Source organism: Aulonocara stuartgranti, assembly GCF_965226115.1.
Source record: "Aulonocara stuartgranti genome assembly, chromosome: 23".
Taxonomy (NCBI): domain Eukaryota; kingdom Metazoa; phylum Chordata; class Actinopteri; order Cichliformes; family Cichlidae; genus Aulonocara; species Aulonocara stuartgranti.
The window spans coordinates 29,908,305-29,936,007 of record NC_138958.1 but is presented as its reverse complement, the minus strand read 5'-3'; the positions used below and the strand labels follow the sequence as shown (position 1 = coordinate 29,936,007).

General features: G+C 43.1%; 2 protein-coding genes and 1 long non-coding RNA gene across 7 annotated transcripts in view; 2 read left to right on the top strand and 1 right to left on the bottom strand.

Moving 5' to 3' along the window:
* Window positions 1-27,703, top strand: part of LOC309701212 — a 74,193-nt gene that overhangs the window by 37,223 nt on the left and 9,267 nt on the right. The window lies entirely within an intron of this gene.
* Window positions 6,875-8,444, top strand: LOC309700177 (putative nuclease HARBI1; the record flags this gene model as incomplete). The annotated part of the gene is made up of 3 exons (XM_082523625.1): window positions 6,875-6,915; window positions 7,315-8,131; window positions 8,238-8,444. 3 exons carry the CDS (start codon window positions 6,875-6,877, stop codon window positions 8,442-8,444), a joined length of 1,065 nt encoding a protein of 354 aa, XP_082379751.1.
* The window catches only part of LOC309701186 (uncharacterized protein), a 38,075-nt gene continuing 21,600 nt past the window's right edge, over window positions 11,229-27,703 (bottom strand). For 2 of the 5 annotated variants that reach the window (XM_082525239.1, XM_082525242.1), the window contains exons 1-3: window positions 23,139-23,313; window positions 16,650-22,896; window positions 15,793-16,407 (exon numbers count right to left, since the gene is read on the bottom strand). In XM_082525239.1, coding sequence (XP_082381365.1) covers window positions 20,196-22,733 — 2,538 coding nt within the window. In that variant the 5' untranslated portion in view covers window positions 22,734-22,896; window positions 23,139-23,313 and the 3' untranslated portion in view covers window positions 15,793-16,407; window positions 16,650-20,195. The other 3 variants (XR_014274900.1, XM_082525241.1, XM_082525240.1) reach the window with 3 other exon arrangements.

Here is a 27,703-nt window from a genome sequence, read left to right as displayed (position 1 = left end):
ATCTCCTGGTTTCATCTTCATGTTTCCCTCTCACCACATATCCAAACCGACATAATGACCAGCAGCTTTTACAGCTGTGGCTCCAGCAAACATCAGCTGATACTAGAAAGTAATATTAAATAAATTCTAACAACAGCTGATCAAGCTTAAAAGTGCTGCTGTTGTTTAACGCGACCTCCGCTGGTTTCTTCTTTCTGGCGCAAAGTGGGAGATAAACAAACAAGAGAGAAAAGCCGATCAGCTGATCATTGATCAGTTTCATAATTGGTGTAGAAACAGGAGAGGGAGAGGGGAGAATGAAAGAAGAAGAAGCAGCTGACAGCGCAAAGACAGAATAACTCCAGCTTTGTGTCTTTTTCATTGTAGCTGAAGTCCGGGACAAACTGTTCCTTTTCACCTCAATACGAAACGCATGATATTTTCTCTGAATACGGAACAATACCGTTTTTTACAGGACGGTTGGCAACTCTAATAATTAACCTTATGAACAAAATAAAGTTCAACATCAGTAACATCATAGCACCCATCCAGCTGTATAGAAACCCTGTCATGCTAGCTAGCACGCAGTACGAAAAAGTCAGCATAACGAAAATAAACTCCACCTAAACTTGGTTTATATCTGACCCAGATGGATTCCAGGTCATAACTTCTTACCTGAAGTTCAGTTCACCTGACACTCGGACCGGCGGCCGCCCCCGGTCTCTCCTCTTGCCTCCCCTTTCCCTCATCCACCTGCTGGCCTCCACCACTTGCTAATGTTACTGAATCTGTGGAAGCTCTGCGATAGCCACCACACGAAGTAACGAATAACGAGCCTATCTAAATCCCAGCAACAATTAACGCGTTCCTGATTTTGGCATAATAACTAGTTACCGTTCTCGTTACCACAATAATAACGTACCGGTAGTTACTGTAACGCGTTACTTAATAACGCGTTAGTCCCAACACTGGTAATAATTCAACTGTAAATTTGTTCCTCCCGACTACTTTTTTGATTCTAATTCACCATCTTGAGTAACTTGAACAACTTGAAACCCACAGTTTTTTTTTTTGTTTGTTTGTTTGTTTTTTTGGTGTATGGCTCACTGGTACAAATCTCTAAAGCCAGCTCTGGAATAAAAAAAACCTTATTATCAAATGCAGCAGTCATGTAAGACTTCAACATTTGGCTGTTTTAGCTGCGTAGTCAGCTGTTAACATTTCTTGTTCAGTTTATCTGACTTTCCTGCAACCCTAAAATCTATTTTAAAAACCACTCAGCCAGGGCTGTTATGATAAAGTTCTGACAAAGCCCATGGCCACAGACTCATCTGCTGTTGCTGATCCTTGCAACGGGTGCTTGAACAAATGTCAAGGTTTAATTAAATGAAGTGTTATTAAATTAAAATTGATTCGTATTTTCTACAGACTACTGAACATGGTACGTGGGACTGAGCCAAAAGACCAAAGTTTGCATTTGGGTCAGAGGACCGGAGGATGGCACATTAAGATGCTGATACGACCTTTGGCATTTCACAAAATAGATAGCAACCAGAGAGTCATTAAGATGTAGCCTGTAATGGGGCTACTATGCAGTGATCTTCAGGGGTAACAAGTAAAATCCCCAATCTTCATCACTCACCCACCTACAGACCCACATGAAGCTCACTACTACATAATGACTGCCTAGGGCATATTGTTCACATCTGGAAAATTCTTTTAAATTTGTAAGACTTAAGCCGCTAGTATAATAAAAAATTGAGGCCAGGAATATCACATGGCATTTAGTCAAAACCTCGAGCCAACACAATACATGCATACATTTATAAATGGAAACAATAACGAGCTCATACCATTAAAAATAAATAAATAAATAAAAATACTTGAATCTCGATGCCAAGGCAGGTAAATGTCCTTGTTATTACAGGAACAATGTCCCCAGAAGTTTAATGATTAGATGGTTTGAAACGTTCTCCCTAACAAATCCAGCTCTAATGACATCCACCCATTGTGCTGACACACCCTGGAAGCCTTCTGCAGCTGTTAAAGAGGCACTATGATGTGTTTTTTTATTCAACACACAAGCTTATTTTAGATTTTAGTATTAGCCACTAACACAACACTAATAGGCATAACATTATTAATTTATTCTGTGCTGAGCTGAAATCATTACATAGCTACAAAGATAATATAAAGTTGTGCATTGCTTATGTTCCTGTTTTGTTCACTAGCTTTTTTTAATGAATCCAAATCACAAAAACTTGACCTTTTTATTGAAAAACTCCAAACAGTATATTTGTGCTTTAATAAGAATAAATGGTCTTAGGGTTTTTGTCAAAAAGTGCACATATTCATAAACAGCTGCTTTTTAAGACTGGATGTTCTGTATGTTACCAACTCAAGATTATGTTTGTCATTGCCAAGTAAAGTATTTCACATAACGAATTTACTAGTAGTTTGAGTCTAATTGAGCAGTAATGAGAAGGCTGTTAAAAGCAGTACTAAATGGCCTAATTGTTGTAAAATAAAGCCGTGCAAAATAAAGCACGATCAAGAGCTCTAGAATAATTGAGAAAAGAGGCAATATGCAGATATTATGCATGTAAGGTAATTAATGGAAGTTACTAATTTTGCATTTGGGTGTAGTCAGTGTCACTACTGGCAGCATGAGGTAATATCTGGAGCCTACAAAGGTTGCACAGGTAGTCCAACTCCTCCAGGATGATACATCAGTACATGCCATTGTCTCCCAGCACAGTCAGACAGTTACTCTAGGAGAGTTGGACAGGGCTGTAGAAGGTCGGTAACCCATCATCAGGACCAGGATCTGCTCCATTGTGCACAGAGGATGAGCGTTGTCAGCGTTACGAAATGATCTCCAGCAGGCCACTGGCCTGAATGTCTTTGACCAAACAACCAGAAACAGACCTCATGAGGGTAGCCTAAGGGCCCGAAGCCCTCTAGTGGGCCCTATGCTCACTACCCCATACCATGGAGCCAGTCAGGTCCACCACTGGAGTTCTGTGCTTTTCACAGATGAGCTTAATTTCACCCTGAGCATATTTGACATATGTGAAAGGGTATGGAGAATCTGTGGTGAATATGATGTTGCCTGTAACATCACTCAGTATGACTGGCCCATTGCATATCCATGGAGGGAAGCACAGACCTCTACAGCCTAGGCAGCGGCACCCTGACTACCATTAGGTATCAGGCTGAAATCCTTGGACCTACTGTCAGACCCTTTGATGGTGCTGTGGGTCCTGGGTCCCCAGTGTTGTCACACATGCACACAAGCACGTTGGGGCCATACAAACTGCTGAGTTATTGCAATGAAATTTCATTGAAGCAGACTCACCTCTTATATTATTTTTTTCACTCTTCATTTCATCCCCGTGTATGTTGATAATATTAATTTCCATCAAATGATGTGGCATCTTTTCATATTTCACTCATCCCAACACATCCCCAACCTTTTGACCTGCAATGCAAAATAAACCAAAATGTATACTGGGACCATTTTTGATGGGGAGGGGCTCAGCACCTAAATAAAACCGAAAATCTAGCTCACTAATGTCATTGATGCTGTAAAAGGGTGTATTTTAACTTGAGCATGACCTTTTTCATATGAGACTCAAAGCGCTCTTTGTTCCTAGACCTAACCAGATAGGGTGTCAAAACAACACCTACAAATGTCCCAAGACAAGACTTGAAATCCAGCCCCCTCACAAAAATGAGGTATGTCTGTGACTCTTCCATCCTAGCATGAGTCTTCTGATGTTTGAAAGTTGATGTCAGTATATGTCATTTCAGGAACACTTGGAGGAAGAAACATTTAATATTGTTGTTTAGTTGTAGGACTTTTGATGAATGCCTTTCTTAAAACTGCCATAATGTCACGCATTGTAAGCACATCCAATCTTCTTTCTTTGTCAAATTATTTAGGAAAATTTGTTTTCACTTTCAAGTGAGCGAGCAACACACAAAGCCTCCTGTTCAATATAGCTGAGGTTGTTTTTATTATAAATTCTACTTCATATATTAACAGCAATTTAATATTGGATGTGCTGCATAATTTACATGTAATGAGATTTGATTTACAGTCAGACAAAAACACACCCCACAAAGATATTGACCAGGGTGCTGCAGGCTGTACACCCACAGATGATTTCAGGGACACAGACTGCAGCACCTTTTCAATCATTGTCCGGATAATATTGGTAAAGCTGATGTGTTTGAAACAAATTACAGATGGGAGCATTTAATTTACAGCTGCGCACCCACAGATGAAATTGGATTTGATTGCCTGTGTGTACCGCACTTGCATTGTTAAGTCTGCAGCCGAAGTAGCGCTCGCAATATTTGACATCCTGACACACTAACTAAGAAACCACCAGCATTACATCAGAGGGAAGCCATTATTCCCCGGTTGTGGGAGTATTATGTGTGGCAATGACTTGTGTCATGTCCCATTAATAATGGTAATGATAGCATTAGGGGGGCACGATGGGATGTAATTCAAAGATCTGCAGAGTGTGAGTGACAAGGTCATTCAAAATGACAGTAAGCAGGCCTGACAGTTCGTCACAAGGAGGAATGTGCACTTTGCTTTTTCAGGTCGCTCACAGAAGCGTGGTGTCCACACTGTAACAAAGTTTACTCTGTTATAAACCAATAACAAGTGGCAGTTGTGTTGTTAACATATGGTGCATTAGCTTTTCCATCCATATTTTCCTCAGGTTGCAGATTTTAGAGTTTTCTGCTGTGAGTCACCAGCAGCAGGTGTGTAATACCTGGTGTGAGAGTGTCTAATACTTTAACGAAACTCTGTCAGCTAATATGATTACACATATTTCATCAACATGAAAATGAACATGGTTTTACGTGTTCCTTTGGAGTTAAAATTCCCATATTGAGCTCTCACTTAGGAAAAAAATCTAAGGTTTTAGCTGAATTGAAAGTTCTTCATAAATTCTATATTTAGCTGGTTGTCTCCTATCAACAATTACATGTTGCATTCATAAGCACTATGTAAACACTAATAAGGTTTTTAATGCAAATATTTGTGTTGATATGAAAAACTTTGGCTTTGAGATGTTTTGACTGCAAATGCTCCTTGGCATCTCAAAGGTATGTAAATAACCATCAAGAAAATCATAAATGTCTTAGAAACCTGTTACTAAGCAAGAAAATGTCATTATCCTCACACTGTTTGCTAACCTCTATTTGGGTTAATTGTGTTCTGTTTTTTTCAAACCACAGCTCCCCTAATCTTTTTGGGAGTATATTAACTATGTTGTTGCCACATTTTTGGCATTGAGGTGTAGAAAATCACCTGAGCTTTTACAGCCTGTGTGTGTGTTTACATCTTAGCTAATTTGCACCTTGATGTGAAATTAGCTATTAGCATTTTCCATTTGTACAGAAACCACAGATCATTAGGCACATATGGAGTTATACACTCATTAGTTACACATTGATATTGCTGATTTGGACCCCCTGTTGCCTTCAGAATTGCTCAACTTCAAAAGAAGTGTTGGAAACATTCTTCTAGAGATTGGGACATGGGACTCTTACATTCCTCCACATCCCAAAGGTGCTCTGTTGGATCAAGATCCGGTGATATGGAGGCTATTTAAGTGCAATGAACTCATGGTCATGTTCAAGAAACCAGTATGAGATGATTTGAGCTTTGTGAAATGGAGCATTATCCTGCTAAAGGATCCATCAGAAGGCAGGTAAACTGTGTTCATAAAGGATGGACAAATGGGCCAAGAGTTAGCAAAAAAAAAAAAAAAGTACTAGCCTGAACGGTTGACAAAAGGCAGGATGAATCCATGTTTTTATGCTGTTTACACCAAATCCTGATCCTACCTTCTGAATGCCACAATAGAAATAAAGACTCATCAGACCAGGCAACACTTTTCTGTCAGTCTTATATTGTCCAGTTTTGGTTAGTCTGTCCATGTTGTAGCCTTAGTTTTCTGTTCTTAGATAACAGAAGTGGAACCTGCTGTGTGATGGCACTTTTATGCAAAACTGAATGAATTTTGCATTTAAACATAAAAGGAAATGCAACTCATAATATTGCAATCAATATGAACCATGTGAAGTTATATAGAGAATAATCAATGACAGATATCAGATTGAACAGGACGAAAACAGCTGTGGTTAACAATATATTTCATTCTCTTTGGATCATGCTGGCAGCCAGATCTTTGGTTCTGTATATAATTTAGCTGCGAACATCACCCATTATTCATCTAACAGAGGCGCTCCCTAAATTGACGGAAAGAAATTTACACACAGTAAATCACAACTTTAGCCACTGTCAGACGATCTTTCTATTTCGCCAGTCCTTAATGTGTATGTTCTTGGCAGAAATCACTGTTTTAATTTCTTATAAAGCAAAACACTGTTACGTGTAGGCTGTGTGCAGACAGAAATCGTGGACCCAAAAGTGCAGACACTCAGAGGCACAAAGTAAACTTAAAAAAACCCCAGCTTTAATGCTGAACTAAAAAGATACCAGAACTGAGACTTTAAACATAAACTCAGGCAAGCAGACAAAACACACAGCAAAATAAACAGAAGATCACAACACAGACACAGATGTCGTGTCCAAATTCATGGGCTGCATCCTCCTGAGGACCCGGCCTTCGTGGTCTACGTGGGCCGGGTCCTCAGGAGGTCGGGTAGGCCGGAAGTAAACGGCTGTGGAATTGGACGGTCTAGCCTTCCCGATCTACTCCCGCCCTTAATTCAGAGTATTTCCGGTCGTCAGCGCCACGGCACGAAAATCGAAAATGGACCCCGAAATCTTTCTCCGTTTTTTGTGTTCTTTTTTAATTATCAACGATCTAAAAAAAACTGTGTCGCGGTCGTCATCGCCGGCATGTTTTGTATTCCAGGCTTATCAGAGAAAATCATATCCAGGTAAAACTATTAATCTAGACGCATTTAGGAATTACTTAGCTAGTTTTATGGATAATTTCAGTGACTGAATGACGGCGGTCATTCAAAATATATGAACAAAATCTCTTAGAAAATGTTCTTCTATAAGTTTACATTTATTTTCAGTTATTCATATGATCTGTTACTTATTTTTGTACATAAAATTGCAGTAAAATTGTCAGAAAGCCAAAAACAGGGTTATTTTTGAGTTCACAAAAAAGCTTAGCTACACAGATGAAATGTATAAAATGTTATTTCTCAGTGTTAGTATATTTTACTCAAGCTTAGTAATCAGACTAATGCTTTGATGTCATAAAATAAATGAAGTCATACCTTTCTATTAAAACTGTTTATGCTGTTCTCCACCTTTTCCTTAACCAGACAAGGCCGTTGTGCTGCAGAATTAACCAAAGTCCTGGACCGTTTTTTTAGCCAGGAGGATTCAAGGCCTGATTTTCGGCTAAGCAGGGAGTCTCTGGCAGTGTTGTTAAATCTCCTGAACCAGGATCGGCGGCATGGATGGGGTGCCACAATTGAGATCCTGGTGTTTCTTTTCTGGTTGGCATCCTACAGGGTGGTCTCAAGAGTGTTTGGGATGCCGCGTTCTACTGTCCACTACATCGTCCACCGAGTCACGAAAGAGGTGTTGGCCATTCGCTACCAGGTCATCCACCTCCCAACAACCCCAGAGGACCTGGAGGTAGTGTCCCGTGGGTTTGCAGGGCTGGCACGCCACAGAGCCTTTAAGAAAGCGGTGGGTGCAATCGGCGGCTGCCACATACGCATCAAGTGTCCAAGTGGCCCTGATGGTCAGTGCTATAGGAACCGAAAACTGTTTCCATCAATCATCTTGCAGGCGGTTTGTGACCATCGGGGCCGCTTCATCGACACATACGTGGGCTGGCCTGGGTCGGTGCATGATTCCAGGGTGCTCCGCCACAGCCCACTGTACAGACAGTCAGTCTACCCTCCTCCAGGGCATTTCATCCTCGCAGATGGAGGGTACCCATGCCTCCAGCGTCCACTCCCCCTCATCACACCCTACAAGAGGCCAGTCCAAGGTGTGGGAGCCCAGCACTTTGACAGCCATCATTCCGGGGCACGCTCCATAATAGAGCGTGCTTTTGGGATGATGAAGAACAGGTTCAGGGCCATCTTCCTGCAAGCGCTGGAGGTGCACCACACCTTTGTACCTCATGTAAGTGACCACCCAATGTCAAATTAATTGTGTGTGTGTATACATATATATATGTATGTGTGTGTGTGTGTGTGAAAGAATAATGTGTATATGTATATCACTACAGGTAGTAACAGCATGTGCCATCCTCCACAACATTTGCCTCAGTGCTGGCGACATTGTGGCTCCTGAGGATGAACCTGAGGAAGATGGAGCAGAGGATGATGAGGGGGAGGCTGGATTGGAGGCAGTCAGTGGTGCTCTGTGGCGGGACCAGCTGTCTGCCGAGGTGTCTGCCCTGGAGGAGGTACCACCAGACCATGACTACTGTTAACAGGCAAGTAAACATTTATCTAAGCATCTTTTTTAATACCACTTTTTCAAACTGTTGTCTGCTACAGAGTCACAAGTATTATACTAGTAGTGAATCCACTTTCTCTGGTTTGCATATTTCTGAAAAACCTCTTAGTGGTGTGGCAGCCGTCAATTGAGTCAGCCCTGCAAACCCGTGGATGGACGATGCAGTGGACAGAGGGAGGAAGCATCCTAAAACTCTTTGCAGACCACCCTGTGCGATTCTCCACTTTCTGACCAGAAAAGACAAACCACGGGTCACAGTCGCAGCACCCCATCCATGTCTGATCTTCTTTCGGCAAATCCAGCAACACTGCCAGAGATTTTCTGTTTGTGTGATCTTTCAAAGTATATTTGAAAGAAGAAAAAAAAACGGTCCAGGAACAGGTCACTTTGGTTAATCCTGTGTGAAAATTTGTAAATATTTGTATATATTTTTCCTTCTCTGACTAAAATTCATGTTTTAGAAATATTCTTGTTTTATTATTATTTACCTTTGAAGAGTTTTAAATTGACATTTAAAGTTTATGTTCATACATGTTAAAAACAACCAAATAAAATGAGTTCAGTGAAATCTGTTTTCATCAATTTATTCATAATGAAAAACTTAAAATAACACATAGAAAAAGGTAAGAAATGTATTAAAAAAAAGAATATCTGAAGGCACAACCAATTTGGGAACTAATTTTCATTAATCAAAAACTTTTAGTATGACCTAACAAATAGAACAAAGTAAGAACATACCTTAATATATTTTTAACTTATTTAGGAACTAATCTTTCTAGTATGGAAAAAAGTCTGTCCATCCTGTCCCTGCTCTCCTGTTCTCTCCTCTCCTCAGCCTCCCTTTGGTACTGCATGTCCTCTCTGATGAGCTCAAGGAGCTCATCCTGTCTTTCCCTTCTCCTCTTTCTTCCCGTTGCTGCTGGCTGACCACCTTCCTCATCTGTCTCCTTCTCCATCTCGCTTTGGTCACCCACTGCTGTACTTGGCCCTGGAGTGTCCTCAGGGAGAGAGGAAATAAGGACAGGGGGCCTAATGGAAGGCCTCTTTTTGTGCCGCCATCGTTACGTGAATGAAGTTCTGTGCAATGAATTCTGGGCTGGCAAGCTATCGAGCTGGTGGGTGACAGACGTCACCGAAAACATCGAAGCACTTTTGCAAATATGCAATATCTTGACAAACAAAGCAGATATTTGAAGTTTACACACCCACATTCTCGCCTGAAAATATGTTAAAAGTTTATTTTGTGACCCAGAAAGATTAATAAGAGTAATTTTAAAACTTAGTAGCGGCCGCCATTAGCCAGAAACTGGAGCTTGGCTGGGCCGCGCTATGAATTCTGGGATATGGTGGGCCACGAAGGACACACCCGACCCATCCTTCAAATTCGGGGTAAAGGAGGACGCATTTGTCAGCTGCATTCGGAGGAGTCTACGAATTTGGACAGCCTTCGGCGCGTCGCTGTGACGTAATCGGTCTACAAATGCGGCCTCAGGAGGATGCAGCCCATGAATTTGGACACGACCAGAGAAACACAGGGCTTAAATACACAGAGGGAGCAATCAGGGAATGGGTAACAGGAGGGAAACACAGCTGGGGCAAATCAGGCCTAACAAGACAAGGGGAAGCGAAATCAGATACATTAACCTCAGACAAGGACCTTCAAAATAAGACAGGAAATGTGACACAGACTGAACTAAAGACACAGACTCACACGCACTGCAACAGAGGGAACAGAGACGTGGGACCAGGGCAGACACTGACTGGACACGGGGATATAGGAACTAAGGATACACAGAGACGCGAACTAGACAAGGGGATACAGCTGACAGGGGAGACAGAGCAACTAGAGAAGACAGAGACATAAACCATAAGACAGAACTCAAAGAAACCAAAGACTAGAAACTATAAATAATAAACTCAAAAACCCTGGGTCAACAACCCAGGCATCCTAACAAACACAGCACCACTAAGAGTAAATCCTCAGATTGTGATTGAGTGTGACCATTAAAATAGTGTAGCTGCTGCTCTTTATCACTTGAAGATGAATTTCAGAAATATGATTATTCATTTCGGTGGTGTCCCCGAAAGACCCTTCATCACTGTAATTAAAATATGTTTAAAATAAGAAAAAATGTTTTGTTGTTTCTCAAAATGACAAGCTTTATTTAGTAAGTATATTTAGATTTCTTGTATTTTCTGTGCAGAAGCCACTGTATTTAAGTTTAAACAACTTCTTATGCAAGTTTTGCCTTGGGCAAAGAACTGGTTTTGCCCAGTATTCCCAATATTGAGGATCTACTTTGTTTACTTGCCATTTGTAAGATAGAGAGAAAATACATTGTTCGCTGCAGATTTACCTACAAGGTTGTGGTCCCGATTGCTAACTTCATGTAGCATATATAGCATATATCCTGGAACTGTCACGGCTCAACGGCACGAGGGAACAGGGATGGACACAGGCGCAGAAACCAACCCGGAAGCGAGGTGACAGAAAACAAATGATTTATTTCCGCCCACAGGTAAACAAAGGTGAAACACAAAGCGACGCCACCACACTAGTGGCGCGTAGGATTCGTCGGTGATAATGAGGGCGACCTAGACACCTCTAGGAGACGGCTGAACAGCGGGGACAGCGGGGAGGTAGAAACAGGACTAGGTAGGGGCCGGGGGCATTGGTTTCAGATGGAGGGGACAGGTGGAGCGGAAAACCCGGAAGCGGTCGAGGCGTGGGGAGGCAGGCAGGTGAGCAGTGGGCCAGCAGGCCACGTTGTGTAAGCAGCTGGCGGCCCAGGTCCAGGAGGACGGGAGCGAGGGGAACAAGATCTCCACTCCGGGTGCTATCGCTGAGGACAAGAAAAGACAGGTCAGTCATCACACGGCGTTAAGACAAGGTTTAGGATGCTCCACTGAACTAACATGGGAATAGCAGATACTCAGGCGATGAGTGGTTGAGAGCGCAGGTCTGATATACCGCTGGCACGATTGCTCACAGGTGGTCAGCCAGGGAGGGGCAACCGGACTCCGCCTAAAGGAGGAGGAGCCGCTGTCTGAGACCTGCAGGTGCCCAACCAGACCATGACAGGAACATACTAATAATGTATCTATGATGTCTTACCTCCAACAGTGTCCAAGATTGTGGCGACCGTGGCTCAGGGGGTTGGGAATCGCATCTGTAACCGGAAGTTTGCCGGTTCGATCCCCGGGCTCTCTGTCCTGGTCGTTGTGTCCTTGGGCAAGACACTTTACCCTACTTGCCTACTGGTGTTGGCCAGAGGGGCCGATGGCGCGATATGGCAGCCTCGCTTCTGTCAGTCTGCCCCAGGGCAGCTGTGGCTACAGCTGTAGCTGTCTCCACCAGTGTGTGAATGTGAGAGTGAATGAATAGTGGTATTGTAAAGCTCTTTGGGTGCCTTGAAAAGCGCTATATAAATCCAATCCATTATTATTAAGATTGTGTTGTTTCAATGCTTCAAATCACAGCGTAGTCGGCATTGGGGTCTTTTATTTTGGAAACTTACTGGCTTGTCTATTTCTCTGGCTTACTTACTTCCCTCGTAACCTGCATTTGTAAAAGTCAGTTTTCTCTGGGGTGGAGTCCGGTGGGCTGCCCCGGACTCAACGGGGCTGGGCGATGCTGCTGCTGCGGGCCCCGGTCCGGATGGGCCTGGGCCCCCTTGCCCTGGTGGGTTCCAGAGTGTGGGGGTGCCTACTACTGGGGTCAGCAGGGGAGCTGGCCCCAGGGAGGGGCCGCTTGCCCCTCCCTTTCTTCCCTCCCCATCCTCAGCTGCCTCCCTATTCCCGCTCTACCACACCCACCCACCCAGACACGCGGAGCTTGGGGTGCAGGTATGTCACCAGGGTGCAGGGAGGCACTCCCCCTCTGTCCCCTTCTGGCCGCCTGTGCCTCAATTTTATTCTGCAACCTAGACATCCACATTACTCACACTCTCACATAACACATACATATAGGGCCTTGGGGGTGGGCACGTTTTACAGCATCCAGAGGATGGTCGGTGTATTCCAACCCACCTCTGGCTCTGGTGCCCTACCCTCAATTTTAAATGCATATAGACACTAAGGGTTTTCGGGAGAAGCCGTGCTGCTCTCTGAAAGGAAGCAGGAACCATGCTCTCCTGTGTTTTAAATGCACTTTAGAACAGCACACAGCAACACTACATATGAGCGGGCGTAGGGAGGTTTGGAGTCTTCACTCACCCCCGGTTCTGTTAGCCCTCAGGGCTGGGGGGCTGGGAGGAGGTGCTGGCCGTCAGATTGGGGTCTGGGATGCGGGGCCTCCCTGCTACTGCAGATAAGGAGGTGGTCCGCTTGCCTCCACCCCAGAGAGAAGGGTAACATCTCCTGGGTCTAGGTGCGGTTTGCCCCTCTGGGGGCAGGGGTACCTGGACCTGGGATATAGAGTATGTTTGGGGAGTGTGACTTTCTGTGCAGCGTCTATTTGTGTCTGTCTACACGTTGGGTGAGTGCCGAGTATTTGGTTGTGTATATGGGGGTGGGAATGCACGTTTGTGTCCGCGTGCACCTGAAGCTCGGTCCTCTCAGGCACAGCTGGCTGCCGGCAGAGCCCGCGGGCACGCCACTGCAACCCCCTCTGGCCTCTGCTCCGTAGCTGCTGGGTGACCTCTCGTTTGGGGCTCTACTCAGCTCTTCCCAGGAGGGCACGGTTCCCCCCCTTTTGGTGGTCCTCCTCGGGTCCTCGTACTCTGGAGCCTCTGGATGTCTGGGGCCATCTCCTCCATACCTGCTTCATACCCTGGGGGACGGGGCTGTGGCTCCCCACACTCCCTAGCAGATCGTTACATGGAGAAACCTTTGGAATACAAGCATGCTGATCCACACAGATGTACACACAGGTGTTCACAGACGCGGACTACAGCTTTCTTGGCTGCTGCCTCAAAGCACATTGTGCGCTGTCTATCTTGTGTGCTGCACAATATCATTTAATATTTAGTATCTACTGTTATGTACTGCTAGCTAGTTTATTGTGATGGTGCTGTATTTATTATGTTGCTCTTTTTTTTGTTGTTGTTGGCTTTCTCTCCTGTTTTTTTTCTCCATACAGGTGATCCAGGTGTTTTGTTTGTTTTTCTTTCTTTCTTCCCCCCTTTCTCACCGTCTCTTCTCCCCTCTGTTTTTCTTTCTCTCCCTCTCTTTCTTTCATTCTTTCTCCCTGTCCTATCCCCCAGTCATGTCTGTCCCGTTTGTAGCAACCGAAAATAAAATAAATACATAATTATAATAAAGGTCAATCAAATGGACCAATATGGTAAGGCCATGATAATCCACTTGGCAAAATAAATCCGCTTGGCATCTTTCTTGGCCTTAAGACAACAATTCTGATGGCTAAAGATCCAAAAGAAAAAAAAAAGTCAGTTTACAGTCAGATGTTAGTTTCTCAGTCAGATCCAGCACTCATTCATCAACCAATAACACAATCATGACCAATGGGTGATGTGATAATGGCTCCGTCCATCTTCTGTATGATTTCTTCACAGACTTCAAGAGAAAAGGTTTTTCTCTGTGGAAAAAAGTTTTTGCTTTTCCGTCTCCTGAAAAAGTTTGATTTGCCAGCTGGCTCAGTTGGTAATGATTTATTGATATGATTGGTTGGTATGGTGATAGACAGATTGGTAACCTGAAAAGATTTCTTTTTTTAAAGTTCCGTAACTTTTCCAAATTATTTTCAAGGACGATCTCCCAGATGGTTTTATGTAACAAACCATCTGGCCTGAAACGTAACTACTCTCTCCTGTGCCCACTTAGAACAGACAAAAATTTGCAAAAGTCATATGAGAAAAAACACTACAGCAAGAAACCCCCGCCTTACTGATCCTACTTCTTCAGCCAGATGTATAAACTCCAGAATTTCTCAGTAAGTCAGATATGACAAGGAATACTATTTATAGCCAATGGTTGTACACTTAGATTTACTTCTATTTTTCAAGGTAGCTCTCAAAGAATCCAAGCAGCAAGAAGGATTCTGCTGAGAGAGCTCCTCTCTCTAATACATGAAAGCAAGGGGTGTAAGAACAGACTGTGATCACAGCAGCAAACACTCTTGAACACAGAGCTTATCAATAACATATCCACAAACTCAGCCAGATAAACAGGATCCTCAGCTAACAGGTAAAGGCTAACAGTGCACCAAGTACAAATCTATGAACATAATTGGATGTTTCGATTCTGTTATTCAAGCAACAGGATGATACAGAAAACAAATCAGTGAGAGCACATTTAAGCTGATGTGCTCATGACTTCTGTGTGTTGCCTCTATCTGCTGTATTTTAATTACCCTTTTCGAACAGGGCAATTTCTTGCTCCCCTGAAAAGGTTTAGCAGTCTTAGCCAATGTTTTTTTTTAATATTACAACCTGAATTCCAAAAAAGACGCATCACCATGTAAATAAAGTTCTTGTGAACTTGTGAATATCCCTTGAACGTCTTGAGAGGTACATCTTTGTCCAAACATCCACTTGAACTCAAGTGTGACCCAACCCAAATATGATAGTCAAAGGTCTCTGTGTCCTCATAGAAACACATTTTTGGTCATAACACAAGAATCCATATAAATATTTTACTTTGACTCAAAATTTTATGCTTTTAATGAGATTTTATACATAAAAGGTCAAAGGTTAACTTGCCACTGGTTTGTGAAAGCTATTGTGAAAAGGTTATTCTAGTTTGAAGTTGTTTAAAGGTACATAGTGTAAAAACTCTCAGTAAATTGCAATTAACTTAATGCATTTCTTTACTCCTCCCAGTTAAAGTTTATAATCCTACAGTGGACAAACGACTCTGACAATTAGTCTGCTTTTTAACTCATCTGTCAGTATGTGTCAGTGTGTATTTACTCTGGAGAAGGCTGTAAAACTTTCTGAAAGGTGTCTGATATGAGCTGATGAGTCAGTGAAGCTCACTTCTGTCTGATGACAGTGATACTGAAGTGAGTTGTTGAGAAAAAGTTGAATTTTTGCTCCTGCTGGTTTTGCTGCTGTTAGCCTCTGTTAGCTGCTATTAGCCAGCGCTAGTAAAACTTTCTATGAAGGAGCTGTAAGATTGTTGAACTCGTACACTTAGTGAATAAAATTTCATATGACGTGAGAATGTAATTAAACTTTTTACCACAGAAAAAGTGAGATTTTTAGGACACTCAAGCCTGATATTAGCTGGCATAATGTTAGCTTATAACCAGCTGTTGTTGTTGTTTAGCTGGCTCGTTGATAGCGGCACAGATACAGAAGGGTTGCATGTGTAATCTGCTGACATCAAGAATATTGGGGGTAAATAAGTATATTTATGCATGGTTTTGTGCATTAGAGCCCTGACTTCACCATAGAAGATGAGGCTTGAGGTGAGCAGAAAGAACATCCTGGAAATGAGGGAGCAGAGAGTAGTGGCGGAGGAGGAAGACCTTGAGAAAAGAGATGATGAAAATATACAGGTATAAATGTTAAATGGGCATATATAGATCTGCAAACTGGCACCTGGTCCTATCTGTTATGTGAATGCATCAAAAGTTGATACAAAAATATGCTTTATTTATGATCTAGTGACACCCAGCTCTATCTCTCTACCAAACCTAACTCTACTCTTCCTCCACCCTCCCTCATCCTCTGTCTAGCTGAACTTAATTCTTGGTTCTCCTCCAACTTTCTTAAACTCAACAGCAATAAATCGGAACTTCTTCTGGTTGGCACTAAACGACTGCTATCCAGAATTAACAATTTCTCTCTCACCATCAATAACTCGCTGGTCCCTATCTCTCCCTCTGTGAAAAGCTTGGGTGTCATTCTTGTAGTGTTCTGTTGCAGAGTGTAGCAACTCCGATCAAACACCAAGCTAAACCTCTGTCAATGAATACACGAGTCCGAGTAGAGTTGACCTTTTACTCAGAATCTTCATTTGACAAGCGGTGAAAACTGTAGTTGAAAAGAAATACAGAATAGAAAAAATGATCGTTTACATAAATATTGCATCACGAAATAACTCAAAATGTGACCTTACACCTTCGTGTTAGCTTTAGCAACAGCAATGATCATCAAAACTGCCTTTTTTAACATGTACAAATCAACCTCCATGAATCACAAACAAAATATAATTTTTAACAAATACCGCTATTTATGCCTTTTTAACACCTTCATCATGAAATATATACACTTACGGCGTTGCCTGAACAATGTTCCCAAGTGGATGGCTGTGGATAAGTCTCAGAGCAAGACCGCATGTCACTCTCCCTCTTAGAGATCCAGGAAGAGGAATTAAACAGGAAATGAAGCAATACAGGTAGCCCACCAGGAAGTGAGGTTATTAGCAAGTTCACCTTCAAAATTAAAGCTTCTTAACATTTTTAACTCTTTTTACTGTTCTTTCTAACTTAAATACATACAAAAGAATTACTTTAAGCAAACATTAAAGATAAATGAAATAAATGCCTTTGAGGCATCACACTCCCCGCCTGGCCTGTGTGAGGCCACTATGAACTTGAATGAGTCCAAACAACAGTCCTTAAATCAGTCCTTAGGCAGAAGAAGAACTACTTCTGCAACTGGCCTAAGGAAGGTTCTTGTGTCACCTTGGTCGGTCGTTTTTACTTCAACCTTTCTCACATGTCCATCCTTCCCAGGAAAGGTTGCTGTGACTATGGCCATGGGCCAGTAGTTACGGATGGTCTGCTTGTCCCTGAGGAGGACCAGATCCCCAACTTGAAGGTTTCTGCGTGTCACTGTCCATTTTTGTCTTTGTTGTAAGGATGGTAAGTATTCTTTGCTCCAACGGGCCCAAAACTGGTTTGCGAGCGCTTGAACTTGCCTCCATTGTTTTGTGAAGAGGTCCTTGTCTGTGAAATCTCCTGGAGGAGGTGGAACTCCTGATTTCTGTGTGAGGAGCATGGCTGGTGAAAGAATGAAAGGTTGGTTTGGGTCTGTAGACACAGGTAGGAGTGGACGTGCATTGATGATAGCTGTAATTTCTGCCATTAGTGTTGACAGCACTTCATGGGTCAGGCGGCTCTTTTGCTGCAAGAGCATTGAATCAAGGATTCTCCTGGCAACACCAATCATCCGTTCCCATGAGCCTCCCATGTGGGAAGCATGTGGAGGTCTGAAGTTCCAGCTACATCCTTGCCTGCTGAGGTACCCCTGTACAGTATTACCCATCTCCAACTCCTTGCTAGCTCCAATGAAGTTGGTCCCACAATCAGACTGAAGTTCCTTTGCAGGGCCTCTGAGAGCGAAGAACCGCCTGAGAGCATTTATACAGCTAGATGTGTCCATAGACTCAATGTGGACGGCCCTTGAACTCAAACAACTAAACATCATGGCCCACCGTTTGCTCTCTGCCTGTCCTCCTCTAGTGCGTCTGGCTACAACAGACCAAGGTCCAAAGACGTCAAGCCCCACGTATGTGAAGGGAGGGCAAACCTTGAGACGTTCCGGCGGTAAGTCAGCCATACGTTGTTCTTCCGGTCTCCCACGCAGCTTCTGGCAGATTACGCATTTGTGTAGGACTGAATTGATTAGTCGCTTACCACCCAAAATCCACAGTCCAGCTGCCCTTACTGCACCTTCTGTGAGATGTCGACCCTGATGTCTCACCTGCTCATGGTGATGTCGTACGAGCAGTAAGGAAACGTAGCTGTCCTTGGGTAGGATTACTGGGTTCTTTTCTTCACACGTTAGTTGAGAATGTTTCAGTCTGCCTCCAACGCAGATGAGACTACTCTCCAAAGTTGGACTGAGTTTATGCAACGGGCTGTTTGTGGGCACCACTTTGTTTGCTTGGAGGGCCGACAGTTCCTTGGCAAAGGCTGGCCTTTGTGCTACTTGCAGAATGACATGTTTCGCTTGAGCTATTTCACCCACAGTACGAGGTAAGCGGCATGTGTGCCATCCTGTACACCTGCTGTTTTGGTTTGAATGTTTGTGAGATCTTGCCACATGGATAAGGAAAGCCACAGCTCGCCGTAGAGAGGTAAAGGTGGAGAAACGGCGAAAGCGATCAGGGGTAAGTACAGGTTCCTTCAGATGAGTAGTGTAGGTGCGTACCTGCAGTCGAATCTCTGAGTCATTTCCCGGGTCGATGAGCTCAAACGTCTCACTGGTTTGTGTTGTTTCTGCAGATAACTGATGCAGGAATGAAGGTCCGGTGAACCAAGAACTCTGGGTCAGATGGGATGCAGGCAGAGATCTGGATGCATGGTCCGCAGGGTTTTCTTCCGTGCACACATAATGCCATTGTTCTGGTCTGGTAGAATGTCGGATACGTTGGACTCTGTTATGGACATATGTGTAGAAGCGTTTTGTCGTATTACAAATGTACCCGAGTACCACCTGACAGCATCCAATTTCAGATCCAGCTCCTCCCGGATGAGATCCGCCATTTCTACTGCAAGGACAGCAGCGCAGAGTTCGAGCCTCGGGATTGTTGGTTCAGACTGGGGTGCTAATTTGGCTTTGCCCATAACAAATCCTACTTCCACTTTTCCATCCTCCTGGATGGCTCTCAAGTAAGCGATAGCCCCAATGGCCATAGTTGAGGCATCTGAGAATACAAACAACTCTGTGCGCACAGCTTTGGTGAGCGAGGTTGATGTGTATGCACGTGGCACATGAAGCTCCTTTAGGACTTGAAGAGAATCTCTCCAAGTTTCCCATTTCTTCAGCTTGTCTTCTGGGAGAGGTGCATCCCAGTCAGTCAGTTCCGAACTAAGTTCCCTAAGAAGAGCTCGTCCCTGGATTGTGACAGGTGCCAGCATACCCATCGGATCAAAAACACTATTGACGGTGGAGAGGACTCCACGTCGAGTGAAAGGTTTGATAATAGTTGATGCAGAGAATGTAAATGTGTCTTTTCTGATCTCCCAAAGCAAACCCAGGCTGCGCTGCATGGGTGCTGTCTCCCCACTCAAATCCAGATCCTTGATGAGCGGGACACAATCTTCTGGCGGGAAAGCTCCAGTGACTGCTGGACTGTTCGACACAAACTTGTGCAAGCGGAGGTTTGATTCAGCAAGTGAAGCCTGAGTCTGTTGGAGAAGGTTGATTGCTTCTGCTTCAGATGGGAGAGACACCAAGCCATCATCCACGTAAAAGTGCCTTTCCACAAATTTCATTGTGTCGGCACTGTACTTCTGGGCACCTTCAGCAATGGCTCTTCGCAGACCATAGATGGCCACAGCCGGAGATGGTGAGTTGCCAAAGACATGAACCCTCATGCGGTAGTCGATAACTGCCTTGGTGAGGTCGTTGTCCTCATACCACAAAAACCGGAGGTAGTTGCGGTGCCTTTCATGAACCAAAAAGCAGTGAAACATTTGTTGGATGTCGGCGAGGATAGCTACTCTCTCCCTTCGAAAGCGTAGAAGGACGCCCAAGAGAGAATTGTTGAGGTCGGGACCAGTCAGAAGCACGTCATTGAGGGAGACCCCGCAGTACTGAGTGCTGGAATCGAAAACCACCCTGATTTGGTTGGGCTTTTGTGGGTGGTATACCCCGAATGATGGAAGAAACCAGCACTCTTCATCTTCCCTCAAGGGTGGTGCCACCTCTGCGTGACCGTTGGCAATGATCTTCTCCATGAATGCCACATATTGCTTCTGCATCTCAGGTTTCTTCCTGAATTGGCGTTGCAAGGATTCAAACCTCTTAACCGCATGCTCTTTATTATTTGGCAAACGTTGCCGTGGCTCCTTGAACGGCAATGGAGCAACTCAACTACCAGTGTCATCTCTGTGGACATTTGTATCCATGATCTCTAGGAAGAGGATGTCTTCTATTGATGGAGCAGGTTTGTTATCATGTTCAGATTGGTTAAACACTGTGTGTCCTAGCATCCTCTCTGGCATTTTGTTAGACTTGCTGAAGCTTGGCTGCGTTTCTTTGACATGCATGAAACTTGCACAGGGCTGAAATATGGAATGGCGACCGCTGTCTACCACATGGATCTTGAATGTGTCCACCGTTGGCTTATGCACATTACCTAGGCACACCTCCCCTATCACCACCCAGCCTAGATCGAGACGTTGTGCAAAGGGAGCGTTGTGTGGCCCGTTAACTTGCTGCCTGACCTTGTGTGCTCTAAGCACGTCTCTCCCGAGCAGCAGGAGTATCTCTGCTTCTGGGTCTAGATCGGGGATGTGTTTGGCTATATGGTGGAGATGAGGATGATGCAAAACAGCACCTGGTGTTGGGATTTCAGCTCGATTGTTAGGGATTTCAGGGCACTCAAGGAGTGGTGGAAGAGGTATGAGCACGTTGCCGTTCAACGACTCTATCTGGAATCCTTCTGCCTTTCTGCCATACGTTTCGATGACACCGGAGCATGTTCTGAGATGGTATAAGAGTGGTTCGTTCTCCACACCAAACAGCTCAAAGAACTCTGGCCTGGCTAATGAGCGATTGCTCTGGTCGTCCAGAATTACATAAGCTTTAATGGCTTTGTGTTTTGAATGTTTGGGGTAGACCTTTGCAAGGCAGATCTTAGAGCAAGAACGACCCCACTGGCCGGGGCCACAAACCTCTGTGCAGCTGGTTCTAACATCAGTTACATTAGAGTCATCTTCTCCCTCCCCGCCGTTCTCTTGTGGTGGTGGAGGAGCCTTGGTGAGTTGAGGTTGTGGGCCAGGGTGCATGGCTGCATCATGATAGATGCTTTCACACTCTAAGCATTTCACGGAAGATTTGCAGTCTTTGGCAACATGTGAAGTTGAAGAACAACACTTGAAGCATATTCCTTTCTGTTTTAGAAAGGCCTTCCTGTCATCGATGGGCTTGTTTCTGAATGTCCTGCATTTTTTAAGTGAGTGAGGTTTATTGTGCAATGGGCAGTTCTTGTTAGGGTCGTTGTTGATTGTAGAGACATCTGTTTTGTGAACCGCGATAGACTTGTTGGTGTTAAAGCTCTTCATAGGTAATCTTTCTGGTTTTGTGGGGTTTGCGCCGTTGCTTTGACGAATAAAGCTGGGGTCATTTCGCTTCTTTGCCTCATGACAGACAAAGTTACAAAAGTAACTAAAGGGAGGGAAGCAGCCCTTATTCTCTTCTTTGTACCACGACCCAGATGACACCCACTTCTCCTGGAGCCCATATGGGAGCTTGTCTACTATGGGTCCAATACCTCTGGAAGTGTCTAGATATGACAGCCCAGTGAGGTATCCATCCTCCTTGGCGCCTTGTATCTCCATAAGCAAATCCCCAAGTTCACGTAATCTGATGTGATCTTTGGCTGCAATTTTTGGAAAACTGTCAAGTCTCTGAAACAGTGACTGCTCGATCATCTCAGGGGCACCATAGCAGTCATTCAGCCTCTCCCATGCCTTGCGCAGAGCCAAACCAGCATTATTCACATGCACTGAGCGTATGCATCTTATTTGCTGTCCAGACTCTTTTCCTAACCATTTGGTCATGAGGTCTAATTCTTGTGTTTCTGTAAGTTGAACCTCAGCCACAGCATTAGTGAATGAGGACCGCCATGCACGGAAATTCTCTGGCTTATCATCAAATTGGTACAGTCCTGACGTAACGAGATCACGTCGCGCCAAATATTGTGCCAGAGGGTCTGGTGGTTGTGACACGCTCACTGGAAGCATATGCCGGGGTGTTTGTGATTGCGCACCTATATACGTGCGAGAGTTTGTTCTTTCGACGTCGGTCTTCAATTCAGCTCTGGTCAGTTTAGACAGGTTTGTTGTGGGTGGATGCGTCCCATTATCCACTTCGGGCTTGGGCTTGCTATTGCTATGTTGGAATTCCGCTAAGCTTACAGGTGGATGCCATGTTCTGAAACTGTCTTGTGATTCTGCACGGTCTACAGATTTAACAGGTGGGACAGATACTGGTGCAAAGGTAGACCGATTCTGATCATTTTGAGAGCAAACATATTCACTAGTACGTTGCAATCTAAGCCTGTCTTCTGACTCAGATTTCACATTTTCTACATTTCCATGCATTTCTGCTACATCTTCTAACACCTGTGCTTCAGCGATGGCTGCGTCTGCTTCACGATTTAATGTTAGCACTTCCAGCTCTGTATCAATTCTAGCGGCTTCCAACTGATTTTGAGCTTCTCTAGTTTTCCTTTCTGCTTCTCTAGCAGCCTTTTCCAATTTTAATTTAGCCTCCTGGCTAGCATATGATGCTCGTACCTTAGCAGCTTCTGCTTTAGCTCTGGCGCGAGCCGCACTTACAGATGATGCTGATGTCACGTTGCTCCTGGTATTTGATACCGATGACTTGTTGCTTGCTGCCATCACGAACACGTAGGACCATCGAGTGCCGCCTTTTCACTGTAGTGTTCTGTTGCAGAGTGTAGCAACTCCGATCAAACACCAAGCTAAACCTCTGTCAATGAATACACGAGTCCGAGTAGAGTTGACCTTTTACTCAGAATCTTCATTTGACAAGCGGTGAAAACTGTAGTTGAAAAGAAATACAGAATAGAAAAAATGATCGTTTACATAAATATTGCATCACGAAATAACTCAAAATGTGACCTTACACCTTCGTGTTAGCTTTAGCAACAGCAATGATCATCAAAACTGCCTTTTTTAACATGTACAAATCAACCTCCATGAATCACAAACAAAATATAATTTTTAACAAATACCGCTATTTATGCCTTTTTAACACCTTCATCATGAAATATATACACTTACGGCGTTGCCTGAACAATGTTCCCAAGTGGATGGCTGTGGATAAGTCTCAGAGCAAGACCGCATGTCACTCTCCCTCTTAGAGATCCAGGAAGAGGAATTAAACAGGAAATGAAGCAATACAGGTAGCCCACCAGGAAGTGAGGTTATTAGCAAGTTCACCTTCAAAATTAAAGCTTCTTAACATTTTTAACTCTTTTTACTGTTCTTTCTAACTTAAATACATGCAAAAGAATTACTTTAAGCAAACATTAAAGATAAATGAAATAAATGCCTTTGAGGCATCACAATTCTCGATAGCACATTATCCTTTAACTCACATATCAACAATATTACACGTGCAGCATATTTCCAACTCCGTAACGCCTCTGCCCCTTCCTCACACCTCACGCCACTGCCATTCTCATCCATAATCTTGTTATCTCTAGAATTGACTACTGCAACTCATTATTATTTGGCCTTACACAAAAATCTATCAACAAGCTCCAACGTGTCCAGAACTCTGCTGCCCGTATTATTACTAGGACTTCTTCTACCCACCACATCTCCCCAATCCTGAAGCAACTTCACTGGCTCCCGGTCAAATTTCGCATCCATTTTAAAATAATTCTGTATACATTCAAGGCTATTCATTCTCTCTCTCCACCGTACCTCTCTGACTTATTACAGATGAAGCTCCCATCCCGCTGCCTCAGATCTTCATCTTCTCTTTCTCTCTCTGTTCCCTCTGCTCGTCTGATCACAATGGGAGGGAGGGCCTTTAGCTGCTCTGCCCCTCGACTTTGGAATTCCCTACCCCCGGACCTCAGAAATATTAGTTCATTCTCTCTTTTTAAGTCCACCCTCAAAACTCATCTGTTTAAAATTGCCTATTCTTAAATTTCTGTATGTTTTAACTTTTATCTTCTATTTTTATCATTGTGTATATTTCCAGTTTTTATCTGTTGTACAGTGTCCTTGGGTGCTTTGAAAGGCGCTATTTAAATAAAATGTATTATTATTATTATTACTATTACTTTGAGGTTTTGCTGATTAAAATCCTGTTATGTAAATCTCATTGTGTTTGCGTAGATCTTCAAGAAGAGCAATCTGTGAAGGTTCTCAGTCATTCAGGTCATGGTAGTCTTGAATACTTGAAATGAAGATAACTGGATGTTTTCACCTCTTATCCATGAGGTTTCTACACTTCTAAGATGAATGACAGTTCCTGATGGATAGTTCCAGGTATTTGTCCCAATACTCTGCCTCACTTTCAAGCGTTCAGTTTATCATGCTTGTCTGCACTGTCTTATTGTTGGTCAGGTAAAGCTTGACAATTGTTGAGCCAACATCTGGCAGTATTTTTGCAATGGTCAGATAAATCAGATAAGAAGGTCACCTATTTGGACTTTAGTTTGATACAGCGTGCAACATCAAATCTTCAACCATTCAGAAAGGCTCAGCCGAGACTGATGCCCCTGTGTTATGTGTAAGGATTGCTGAGGCTTACTGTGTATTACAGAGTACATGATCTGCAGCCTGGTGATGATCTGTTTTCATAAGCTGATCTCTTTTTGCAGACATGACACATACAAGATGTAAATTTTAGAATGTGTAAGAAGAAATAAAACCTCCCTTAAAATTGAGCTGCTGTGCTTCTACCGGAAAACAGAGATCTTATTCAGTGTTTTTACTGCATAGCATTTTACTCCGAGTCATTTCTGTGACTCTGACTTTTTCTCCAGCAGAGCTGACAACTTTTACTGTGTTCCTACTATAGAACTGATACCTTTTACCTCAGAGTAATGACATCTCCATGGGGGGCACATCTTTCTCTAATAGCTGAGTTTCTGTTGTGTAACATCCTACGGTCGTCGTCTCACAGGTGAACAAACATCTTTTATTCAGAGCAGTGTTACCGCAGTGTATCTGTCCAACTTTAATGCAACAACAGTTGCTCCAGCTGCAGGAGCTGTTTCTATCTGATTGAGTGAGAGTGCCATTGACCTTCAGCCATTTTACAGAGACTGTATTAAAAAGGCCCAGCCAGAGCCCTGATTTTATGGCCGAGCCTTCCCAAGGTCCCACTGACCTGATGGATATTACGAGGATAAATCAAACTTTCATGCCAACACACTCATCCACAGTAGGGGATGAAGCATGACTGTGTGCTGAAGAATGGCATGACTTGGAGTTAAGGAGGGGTTTGTGCATCTGTGTGTCACTGTGTGTGTAAGTGTGCCTTTTATGATGTTTCCAGTCCTGGATTCAAAGGAAAGTAGCTGGTTGGCCATTTTATTTTGATTGGCTGGGCCTGACGATTGAAGTCTTTAATTTTTGGACTTTTTTGAATCGAACAACGAAAGTACTACTTTCTTATTTACTTATAAGTAGCACTTAGTATTTATTTAATCAGAGATTTCTTTAAAATAAAAAAAAACAAAACATATTTACTGTACATTTCAACAACTGATGTATGGACAAAGGTGATGCCGCAACTTAAAATTGCCACGTGTCATCATATACAGGCCTCTGATGATTATGACGATGCCCAGCATTGAGATGGCAGATTTTGTTTATTGATAGCTATAAAACAAAGTGACATTTGACAACTTCACCAGCACCATGAGAAGAAAGAGCCACATACTACTGTATATTGTTTTTTTCTCTAGTTTTCATGCATTGGTTTTTAATACAAATGGGAACATTTGACAAATGTACAAATACATCTAGCTGTAAAAAGTAAGACCTTGACATCACTCTGCTACGGTCTATTACAGCATGCTGGTAAACATATAAATATCTAAAAAGACTACCTGTCAACAGTGTAACCGTTTGGCTAGTGTTAGTAAGGTGAATGAGGTAATGAATGAGGTAAATACTCAGAAAAGTTACTTGGCACTCAAGGGTAAAAATCATTAAATCCAATTATTGCTGCAATAGAGTACTCAAAAAGGGGTCCATTTTGGTACTTTAATTATAAGCTTTTACTTGCCAGGATGTATTAAAAATAAGTGGTCCTTTTCAGTTCTTGAAACCTCAGGTGAACTACAAAACATGAAAGATTACATTGGATATTTATTTCTTTAACAAAAACTAAGTCAAAATGCACAAGCGATATTAAGAAAACTAAGTATACCCTTACTGATTCCGTAGAAATTAACAGGGTAAGTAGCAATCAGGTGCTGCTAATGAAATACACTTGATTACTTGATCATCAGCGAGGATTAGCACCCAGTGTGCAAACAATCTAAAGTCCATCATTCTACAGTGACAAAGATTATTTGCTAGTGGAAAACATTCAAGAGCAGTGCCAGTCTTCCCAGTAGTGGACGTCCCAGCAAATTTATCTCAAGGTCAGACTGTCCAATGCTCAGAGGAACTGCAAAAAACCCAAGAGCTACAGCTCAGACTCTACAGCACTCGATTAGCATGTCAAATATTAAAATTCATGACAGTACAATGAGATCACTGAAATGGCCTCCACAGTCGTCAGATCTCAGTCCCATATCGCACCTTTAGGATGTGTTAGGACGAGAGATTTGCACTGTACAAATCTGCAGCAATTGTGTCCAGGATTTCTGCAGAATGTTTCCTGCACCTTGTTAAATTCACGTTATGAATTAAGGCATTTCTGTTGGGGACTCCAACCCAGTACTAGCAGCATGCACTTAAGAAAATGTTTTTCTTTATTTTTCATTGTGTTTGCGGGTGCCAGTGAAACGCATTAAAAAATTAACAAGTTAGCACATAAACACTCAGATTTGACAGCTGCTGCATGTATAATTTGCCAGCAAGCAGCCTGATCTGTCCTAATTGTGTTAACTGGTGCCGTGGACCACCTAAAGGAGCGGTGTCATTACTGTAAAAGCATTGAAGAAAAATGTTCTTTAATGTGGATACATCAAGTTAACATTAACAATGCTGACACACAGGGTGAGTGAGAGGACAGTGGTGGATGGCAGCTCTATTTTCAAACTGTCCAGAGTCTCACATTCAGGGGCATTCAGGGTTTGTTATTCTGGGATTTAAGCTTCAGTGTGTGTTGACAGCTTGATAATGCTGCCCTGATTCAGACAGCAAGCTGTGCTCCTCTGGATTTACCAAGAGCAGATAGTCTTAATGAGATGTAACTGTAACTTCCAGTTTCCTGATTATCACTCCTAAAAGTCTTCTTGTGGCTACAATATCAGACATGAGCAAGTGTTAGATGAGAGGAGAATACTTGTTAGACATCTGACAAAACCAACAGTTTTGGTCAAAACTAATTTTATGAAAGTTGGGTAAAACATTAAATGATGATGTTGAAGCTAGAGGATTAAGCAATCCAAAGGCTACCATCTGCTGCATGCTGTCCACATATACTGTTAAGGACTCGCGCTTCCAAGTAATTATAATGTCTTTGTTTTTTTCCATAGGGTAAAAGTGCTCTTATATTGCATAAACACAAAAGCAGAAGAAAAAGAAAGCCTAGAAAAAAACATCATTAGTGAAAAATAAATTGAATCTGTTGCAAGACTTTAAAAAAAAGAAAAGATTTACTGATTTTAAGCTGAACTTCAGATTTTCACCACAGTGTCAGACGGGTT